Genomic DNA, 9,787 nt, shown 5'->3' on the forward strand with positions numbered 1-9,787 from the left:
CCTGCGCCATAAAGGGAGGCCGGGCCGGGCCCCGGGGAGCTGGCCTCTCCCGCCTGCCGCCGCGCACCCCTCGGGCTCACCCGGTGCCGTGGGTGGGGGCGTCCGTGGAGTCCGTCCCGCATCTGCGTCCCAGCAGGTAAGGCCCTGGGTGAGGGGGCAGCGCCCGGGGGGACTCGCTCCCCGGGGACAGAGGAGAAGCGGGCTCGCGGGAAGCGGGTGGAGGCACAGGGGAGGCGGCGTTTACCGGGGTTCCCACCCGGCTTCGACCCCACTGTGTGATCCTGGAGAAGTCCTGCCCCTCTGGGCTTCGGTTTCCCCATCCGGGCTTCATGAGCCAGGACAGTCGGGGCCTCATCCCCGCGATGCCCCCAGCACCCTGGGTGACCCAGTCTCTGCCCTTTCGGGGCCTCAGTTTCCCCGCATAAGCGGTGGGCTGGTGAGTACGGTGGCGTGCGTGAGATGGGGCTCGCGTTCGGATCCCAGCCCCACCCCTGACACTCAGCCCTCAGGCAGGACTGGGAGCTTCCCGTGCCTCAGTTTCCACACCTGCATAACGGGGACAAAGGGAGCCATGGGGTGACGGGAGGAGATGGAGGGGCTGTGTGCCCCGGGTTTTCACAGACCCACGCACGGCACGCGCTCAGCTGTAACTCCGGGCTGGGCCCTTTGTCCGGATCCGTCCGTGAGTCCCCTCCTCTCGGCAGCCCTGCCGGGTCCGGGCTGGGGGCCCGTTTGATGGAAGAAGAGACTGAGGTTCAGAGGGGCCTCATGTTCAGCCAAGGGGCAGGTCAGGACAGAGCCGCAGCCGTGGGATGGAGGCCCCATCCGCCGTGTCCCCTCCCCGTGGACTGACCGCCGGGCCCTGCGGCCCTGGGGGGGATCCCTGCTCCTCAACTGAGAATCTGCCCATTTCGAGCCTCGGGGGGGCCGTGTCCATCCCGCCAGTGTTTTCTGGTGCTTTCCGTGTCCTCGTTCGGTCCTTTATGTCCCTGAAGTGGCCTGGGGACTTCCAGCCGTGCGGTGGCTCCACTTCCCAGAGGAGGAAACTGGGGTTCAGAGGTCAAATGGGATTCGAACCCAGGCCCGGCTGAACCCCCAGAGACGGGAGAGCCAGGCTTGTCCCAGAAAGGGGCTCCCTGGGGGGGGGCGGCCCCAGAGGGTGGGCTGAGCCGGGTGGCACGGTGGGGGGTTGGGACGCAGACCTCCCACTGAGAAACAGACGGCGGGCTTGTGGCCTGCTGTGTGCCCCTGGGTGGGCGGTGTCCCTCTCTGAGCGGTGCCAAGAGGTGGCAGGAGAGCCAGACCGGGCTGCTGCAGGGAGGTTTCGGGGTGAGTTCCGGCTGCTCCACAGCGCCCGCCCCGCCCTGCCCGGTGTCGTCTTTCTCTCTCCTCCCCTGGACTTTGTTTCCCGAGGCCGGGAGGGGCCCAGGAGGAGGAGGAGGGGGCGCACCTGCTCCCGGGGCGGGCCGTCCCCTGGCAACCGCGGGCAGGGCGGCGCCGGGAGGCCTGGGTGCCCGTCGGCGGAGCGGAGCCGAGTCAGGAGGCTGCTGGGCCCGGGAGCCGCGGGTGAGGCTGCGGGGGTCCCGCGTGTGGGGTCTGTCTCCGGCTCGGGGTCAGTGTGCCACCGGTCGGCACGGGCTGCTCAGCGGTGGGGCCCCGTCCTCTGCCCCCACCCCCTCTCCCCTCGCTGTGAGCCCCAGGCTGGCTCTGAGGCCTTGGGGTCTGCGTCCCCCCCGCCCGTCCCTGAGGCCCGGGGGGCCTCGGTCTCCCCTCTGGCCCTCCTCACAGGCCCCCCCACGGGTTCCGGGAATTCCTGAGGCTTCTGGGAGATGCTGCTCAGCGCCAACCAGAGGCTTGCGGGGTGGGGGGGGGGGTCGTCTCGGACAGCACACAACAGCCCCACGGGGTCCCGGGCCCGGTTGGGGCGCACAGCACGGGGTCAGGGTGTCGGCCCAGAGGCTCGTGGGTGTCCAGCCTCTGAGGGCGGCCCGGATCCCGTGGGGCCGGAGACTCAGCCGCGTCCAGCTGTGTCGAGGGGTCAGGGGACCGTGGACCGAGTGACTGAAGGGGAACCCCGGAGCCCCTCCCGGTGGTGACCGGCCCAGCCTGAGCCTGGGGCCCCTCAGCAGCCCTTTGCCCCGAGGGCAGGAGGCCACCCGCAGGTGACAGGGGAGCAGGTGTGTGGCACCTGGAGCCATAAACCCAGTTCAGTTTGGCGTCTGCACAACACAGGGTCGGGTGGGGAGGAGGCATCCCGGGGGTCTTCCTGGAGGAGGAGGAAGGCTCAGGCTTGGAGACATGTTGCTCTGTCACTGGCTGTGTGACCTCGGGTGAGTGACCTCCCCTGTCGGGGCCTCGGTTTCCTCCGCTGTCACCTGAGGACAGGAATGGTCCTCCGGTCACAGGCTCTTAGGAGCAAATGGGATGCTGGTGCTTGGTGCTCGGTGCTCGGTGCTCGGGGAGCCGCCCACAGGCGCGAGGCTCTGGGGTTGTCACGAGGACCCACTTGCTCAGCACCTCCGAGGTCTCAAAAGGGACGAGTCTCCTCCCTGGGGTTTCTCCGCGATGGGGACCCCGCTCAGGCCCCATGGGGGGCAGCAGCATCCCGCGTTACAGATGGGGAGACTGAGGCTTTGCGAGAGGGGGTGCCTGCCTCAGGGTCACCCTGAGACCAGCGGTGGATCCGGGGTTGAAGGAATAATAGCAACGACTGCTGTGAAAGCATTTATCTAGCGCCTGCTGTATACCAGGCACAGGGTATGGATCTGTATGGCAGCCCTTCGGGGTGGAGCCATGCGCCCTGGACTCTGCTACCATCCAGGTGTGGACGCTCAGGCCAGAGGGCGGAAGGGCCTTGCTCAAGGCCACGGGCAAGTGGGACCCGGGACCCTTGCACCCACAGCCCCGCCCGGCCCCGCCCCACAGCCTCAGTGACTCACCCGCGCCCCGCCCGACACCCTGCGGCAGGTGGATTTTCCTCCCTGAGTTCGTGTCTCCCGAGGCTTGTAAATCCCGCTGGTGAGCAGCCGGTCAGTCACTCTGCAAACACACCTGCGTCAGCCGCCGCCCCCGCCCCGCCGGGAGCCAGGGCGCGGGCGCAGAGGGGGCCGGGGACGCCCAGCTGTGGGTCAGCGCCCGGCCAGCAAGCGGCTCAGCCCAACCCTCACACCCCGTGTGCTCAGGGCCAGGGGTGTCTGCGGACGCCGCGCCATTATTAAGCGCCTGCTGTGTACGAGGCTCTGGGCTGGAGCGGGGGGATGCTCACCCGGGCCCCACGGGGAGGGTCCCAAGCTGACAGCTTCTCGTGGGAGGAGACGGACCCACCCCCAGCGACCCTCAGGGAGAGTCCGCGGGGGCCGCGTGGTCCCTGCGCCGCGGCTCAGCCGGGTCGGGTCGGCTGGGATCCGTGACCCAATCCTGCTTGTTCTGAAAGATTGTTTCCCCGAGTCTGATACGTGGAAACAGCGAGTGAGACATAACGTGTCAGCTGTGACATTGTTGCCACGATGGATGTTGCACTGATGGACGCCACCCCCAGGTCGGGGAGGGGCCGCGATTTCCACCTCGGAGCTGCATTTAGGGTTTTTTTTTTTGGTGGGGAGGATTGGTGCTGTGCTAACATCTGTTGCCGATTTTCCTCTTTTTTTTTTTTTTTTTGCTGAGGAAGACTGGCTCTGAGCTCACATCCGTGCCCATCTTCCTCTACTTTATATGTGGGACGCCGCCTGAGCATAGCAGCTTGCCAAGCGGTGCCATGTCTGCACCCGGGATCCAAACTGGACAACCCCGGGCCGCTGTAGCGGATCGCACGAACCTACCCACTGCACCGCTGGGCCGGCCGCTGCATTTAGCTTTTATAACCAAGTGAATATGAAGGCAGCGAATGTGCACAGTTACTGTGATGGGACCAGGGGGCCGAGGCCGAGGGCCATCTGGGGAGTTGGGGATGGCCCCCCTCCTTCCTCAGCTGTCAAAAGGAGACGCCTCACACTGGGTTCTGGGAATGCCGGAGGTGTTCAGACAACGGGCTCCGAGGCCGGGGCAATCTGGGGGGGCTCCCTGGAGGAGGGGTCCTGTGGGCCGCCGCCAAGGAGGCTGTGGAGGAGCAGAAGGGAGAGTCCTGGGGCAGAGGGAGCCGTGCGGGGAGGAGGAGGGCCGGGTGTGGGGTGCGGCACCTGTGGAGTCCGGGGTTTGTGCCGAGGCCAGACAGACGCCTGGAGGGCCGGTGCGGGCGTGAGAGTGGCACCCGGGGACGTCAGGAGCCGCGGAGTGGGACCTTGGAGGAGCCTCCTGGAGCCGCGCTCAGCGGGAACTCGGACACTTGGGAGGGGCCCGTCCCGCCGGGGTCACTGGGTCAGGGTGTCACTTGGTCCCTCGGGACAAGGTCCAAGGCGTTCCCCAGCCCGTCTTGGCTTTATGGCACCGAGATGTGGCGGGCGGGGCGGGTGGGGGGAGTTGGCTGGGATGGGACGGGGCGTCCCCCTGGGCGGGTGCAGGGGGAGAGAACCGGGATGTGGGAGCCGGGAAGCTGGAGTCTCTGCCAGTCACTACCCCTCCCTGGGCCTCAGTTTCCCCACTTGACATCCCTCAGCGAGGGGCAGGCCCACTGGGGCCATCTGTAAACGTCGGAGGGAAACAATCACAGAAGGGACCCCAGAATGTGTGTGCCCTGGGAGACAGGCGGACACACGCACTGGGGGCGCCCAGGGAGGCTGTCCCGGCGTGGCAGTGGGTCTGGATGGGAAACTGAGTGGGGGAGGGAGGAGCAGAAGGGGTGGACAGCAGGGGGCTGACTGCGGCAGAGCCCACCGTGTTTGGAAGATGAAGTGGGCAGAGGTGCCTACAAACGTCAGACACACGTGGGGTGGTTTATTGAGTCCGTACAAGAGTGCTCAGGGATTCACGTGTGGCTGGATCCAGGAGCTCAAACATTTTTAGGATGCTGGGTTGGGGTTGGGGTTGGTCTGGAGAAGGCTGTGTCCACAAGGGGACACCTACGGCCTCCAGAGGTTCTCAGCATCATCTCACCATCCTAATAAGCCCAGCGGGGAGAGGGTGCAATTTTCCACATTCATTACAAAGTCCCAGGATTTCCTGTCATTGGGCAGATTGGGTCACGTGTCCAGCCCTCCACCAATCACAGAGGCCCAGGGCATGGAATGCTCTGATTGGTCGGCTGGGTCGATTGTCCATCCCCGAACCCATCAAAGGGCCAGGACGGTGCCCTCAGAGGGGCCGGAGATTGGGCTTCGCCCCAAGTCCCCTGACCTGGCGGCTGTCGCTTCCTTCTCCCTCAGTGAGCCCAGCGCATCTCCGCCCGGGAGCCCGAGAGCCCGGAACATGGACCGAGTGACCAGATACCAGATCCTGAACATCCCCCACTCGCGGCGCCTGGCCGGCCCGGCCTTCGACGGCGACCCCAGCTACACGGTCGAGCTGGTGAGCGTGGGGCCCCAGGCCGGCGGCTGGAGCCAGGACGACCCGCAGGCGTGGCCGGCTGACCGCAAGGCCCGGCCGAACCTGGCGCGGCCGGGGGCGCCCTACAGCCCGCGGGCCTTCTCGGTCCAGCGGTCCGCGCGGTCCCTCCACCCGGAGGACGGCGAGGAGGAGGAGGCGGAGGTGTACCACCTGGACGTCAGGCGGCCGTGGGACCTGGAGCGGGAGCGCTGGGTGGTCATCCAGGGCCAGGCGGTCAAGACGAGCGACGGGGGGGCCACGCTGGGTGACGCCCCTGACCACGGGGCCCCCGGGAGCCCCGGCCGGCGGCCGCCGTCCACACCCGCGGAGGAGAACGCGGTCGACAGGGAGCAGATCGACTTCCTGGCGGCCAGGCGGCAGTTTCTGGGCCTGGAGCAGGCGCGCACCGACGCCCCTCGGAGACCCGCGGGCAGGGCGGCCCCCGCGCACGACCCGCCCAGGCTCAGCCCGGCGCCCAAGGCCGGGACCAGGCCGCCGCTGGCCAACGGGCACGCTGCGCCGGCGAAGCCCCCGGGGAAGGAGGTGGTCCTGGAGGAGAGGGGCGTGCACGGTTGGTCCGCGGGGGCCGCCGTCCCGGCTGCCGTCGAGCCCCCCGAGGCGCCCGGGGAGACGCCCATCGAGCGCGAGATCCGGCTGGCGCAGGAGCGGGAGGCGGCCCTGCGGGAGCAGCGGGGGCTGCAGCGGGCGGGCGGCCGCCAGGAGCTGGTGCAGGTGGTGTCGCGGCCGGTGCTGAGCAAAGTGACCCTGGCCGACGCCCCGAGGCGCGAGCGCGGGCGGCCGTCGCTCTACGTGCAGCGGGACCTGGCGCAGGAGACGCAGCGCGAGCAGGACCACCTGCGCGAGGGCCGGCGGGTGGGCCGCGCGTCCACCCCCGACTGGGCCTCCGACGGGTCCCCCCCGCCCGCCGGGCTGCGGAGGGCGCTCAGCTCGGACTCCATCCTCGGCCCGACCCCCGACGCCAGGGCGGCCGACCCGGTTCCCGAGGCGCGCAGGGTGAGCCGCATCCCGCCCAGCGCCTACCAGCCGTACCTGGGCTCCGCGGCGCCCCGGTCCGAGCTCCCCGCCGTCTACGCCGACGACGCCGAGGCCGCGGGGTCCCCGAGGCATCTCTGGGGAGCCCCCGGGAAACCCCGGGGCGCGAAGCAGGAGCGCTCCAAGGCGGCGCAGGGAGCCCCGCGGGCCGACGGGGGCGTCGTGCGCTGGGAGAGCTTCCGCCTCCGTCCGCTGCGTTTCGGGGTCCCGGAGGAGCCCCCGCAGGCCGAGGCCCCCCGGGGCTGGGGCTGGGAGGCGCCCGGGGCCCCCGCCACGAGGCTGCACAGGTCCGGGTCGTCGGAGCTGCTGGAGCGCGAGGTGGAGACGGTGCTGCGCCGGGAGCGCGAGTTGGCGGCGGAGAGGCGGAGCGCGCTCTTCCCCGAGGTCTTCTCGCCGTCGCCGGACGCGGACGCGGACGACGACCGCGGCTCCAGGAGCTCGTCCCAGGCGTCCGGTGAGGGGCCGGGGGTGTCGGGAGGGGCCGGGGTGCTGCCCACCGTCCCTGCGCGCTCGTCCGGCTCCTTAAGCCGCGGACCGTGGGTTTGGACACGTCGTTAGTGGCGCGTAAAGGTTGACAGAGGTTGTGTCCTCTTGGTCGGTGGCTCCTCTGCGTCCATCCCAAATATCGCCCTGTGTTACTTTTTTTTTTTTTTTTGAGGAAGATTAGCCCTGAGCTAACATCCACTGCCAATCCTCCTCTTTTTGCTGAGGAAGACTGGCCCTGAGCTCACATCCGTGCCCATCTTCCTCTACTTTATCCGTGGGATGCCTACCACAGCATGGCTTGCCAAGCGGTGCCATGTCCGCACCTGGGATCCGAACCGGCGAACCCCGGGCCGCCACAGTGGAACGTGTGCACTTAACTGCTGTGCCACCGGGCCGGCCTCACTTTTTTTTTTTTTTTTTAAGATTGGCACCTGAGGGAACATCTGTTGCCAATCTTCTTTTTTTTCCTTTTTCTTCTTCTTTTTGCCCCCCCCCCCCCGAAGCCCCCTGGTATGCAGCTGTGTATTCCAGTTGTGGGTCCTTCTGGCTGTGTCCCCCGTGTCACTTTTAATGCCTTTCGCCTCTCGCCCTCGGCCCGCCTGCCCTTCCAGTCTTTCCTGACCAGCTGTGCTGGTCCCCCCGTCGGTTTTCCCAGCTCGCTGTCTGCTCTGTCCGTCTGTCCATCCGCCCGTCTCCTGAACTGGTCCAGCCTCTTGGCCCAGAGACTCCGTGTGTCCAGGGCTGGGGTCGGACCGCTGTGCTGCCCTCGAGGGGCCCTGGCACCTGCCCTGAGGCGCCTTCCTCCCCTCCCCCCGACCCCACAGGCCTCACGGGCAGCTACTCGGTGTCCGAGGTGCACTTCCGCCCCATCCACCTGCAGTCGGGCCTGGCGTGGACGGCGGAGGCCCCGGCCGAGGCGGCGCCCGGGCAGAGAAAGAGGAAGGAGCAGTGGGTGAGTCGGGAGCATTTAAGCTTTTGCGGGACGCGCTCGGGGCTCTGCGCCCGCCAGGCGGGGGAGGGACCCACCCAGGGTCACCAGGCTCCCGGCCGGGACCGCAGCCCAGGCCTGACCCCACCCCCCGTGTTTGTAACCGGGAGGCCAGCTCCTCCCTGGCTGGGGTATTGGGGACGTCACCGACAATCACCCCAATGCTGGCCGCGCACACCCGGTGCTCACAGCCGTGGTTTGGGACACCGAGTGGAGCCCAGTGACCCGGGGTTCAGGTCCCAGCCCTGCCCCTTGCCGGCTGTGTGATGTTGGACAAGTCCCTGCCCCTCTCTGAGCCTTGATCCCCTCCTCTGTGAAACGAACTTCAGTCAGAGCAGCCCCCTCTGAGCCTCAGAGCGGACCCGGCCGCATTAGGAGTCCACAGACGTCGACCCCTTTGTTAGGGGACATTTATATTGAAGAAAAATGTCAAACGAGGGACTGAGGCCTCATGGAGGGGAACAGCATGAGGGAACAGCATGGTGGATGGCTCTGAGGTTGGGGTGACTGAGGGGCATTGGGGGGACGCCTGCGGACAGGGAAGGCCTCCCCTTCTGCCCCCCCTGGTGGCCGAGTGGGCCGTGCTTTGGGTTCCAGGCGGGCTGTGGGGTGGGGCGGAGCGTGAAGGGCCCGGGCTGACGGACGTGTTCCCTTCCCGCAGTACGCAGGCATCAACCCCGCGGACAACATCAACTCGGACGTGAGTGGCTCCCGGGGCCGAGCGCCCGTCTCTCCCTCCCCCGTCTGTGCCCCCCGACCAGGGGCATCGGGGCCACCAGAAGCCCTTCCTCGGGGTGTGGGGCCCTCCCTGGGTATCTGCTCGATGGATGGTGTCTGCCCGAGGTGGATCTTGCTGTGATCCGCTCGTGATGCCTGCCGCGGGCACAGAGGGTGGAACAGGGTCCGCGTGCCGGGAAGGGTTCTGTCAGGTTGGGCCCAAGACGAGGGCATTTTCTTCGAGGGAGGGGTCCATCTGAGAGTGTGCAGGAGGCCAGCGACCTCAGTGGCCCCCTCTGAGCCGCGTCCAGAGTGCCAGGCCCGGGCGTGGGCCCCGCTGTGGAACTCAGCAGGAGTTAGCTTGCTGGGCACTATCACTAGGAGTAGAGGGTCTGAAACAGAGGAGGGGATGGTGCAGCTTTACCCCGTCCTAGGGCTCCCCTGTGAGCCGGCGGTGGGGGGGGCGTCCGGGGGAGGGTCAGGACCCTGATGTAGGGTGGGGACCCTGACGGGGATCCGTGCCCGTTCTCGCAGATCCTGGAAGCCACGAGGGTGACCCGCCACAAGAGCGCCAGGGCGGAACGCTGGGAAGCCGGCATCTACGCGAGCGAGGACGAGGACTGAGCCTGGGGACAGGAGCGCCCACCCCCTGCCCTGCCATGACCCCGTGGGAACTGCCAAGACTGCCCCCGAGCCCCCCGCCACCGACCCCAGCTTAGGAAATAGGTCCCCGGCCAGACCCACACGGGGGTCACGGGCGCCAACCCCGGGGCAGCCACGCTCTCCGACTCTCGAGGGCTTTCTTTTCCGTTTTTATTTTCCGGGAGAAATCGTTGTGGGTTTTGGGTCCAAAGCTGGGAGGAAACGGGATTTCTGTCGATTCTTTCTGCTCCTGAGAGTTTGCCAAACGCCGTCCGGCCCGAGGAGGAGGGGGGCCAGCTCCCCGCCACCCGGGGTCTCCGAGCCGAGCCCCCACCCAGCGGAGGAAGGGCTCGATTCGGGGTCCTCCTGCTGTGCCCCCCACACCGCCTGTCCCGCGAAATGAAATAAACCCGCGGGGCCGCCTGGCCCCCTCTGTCTGTTCCA

At 67.9% G+C, this 9,787-nt stretch overlaps 1 protein-coding gene across 3 annotated transcripts; it reads left to right on the forward strand.

Moving 5' to 3' along the window:
* The first annotated feature begins 1 nt into the window (after window position 1).
* Window positions 2-9,787, forward strand: MISP (mitotic spindle positioning). 3 transcript variants are annotated; one of them, XM_014845736.3, is made up of 5 exons: window positions 2-136; window positions 5,298-6,964; window positions 7,821-7,948; window positions 8,646-8,684; window positions 9,236-9,787. In XM_014845736.3, exons 2-5 carry the CDS (start codon window positions 5,341-5,343, stop codon window positions 9,323-9,325), a joined length of 1,881 nt encoding a protein of 626 aa, XP_014701222.2. In that variant the 5' UTR covers window positions 2-136; window positions 5,298-5,340; the 3' UTR covers window positions 9,326-9,787. The 3 variants fall into 3 exon arrangements, with proteins under 3 accessions (XP_014701222.2, XP_044609542.1, XP_070347672.1); XM_044753607.2 differs by lacking the exon at window positions 2-136 and adding an exon at window positions 1,416-1,566; XM_070491571.1 differs by lacking the exon at window positions 2-136 and adding an exon at window positions 1,983-2,330.

This window comes from Equus asinus, chromosome 20, assembly GCF_041296235.1.
Source record: "Equus asinus isolate D_3611 breed Donkey chromosome 20, EquAss-T2T_v2, whole genome shotgun sequence".
Taxonomy (NCBI): domain Eukaryota; kingdom Metazoa; phylum Chordata; class Mammalia; order Perissodactyla; family Equidae; genus Equus; species Equus asinus.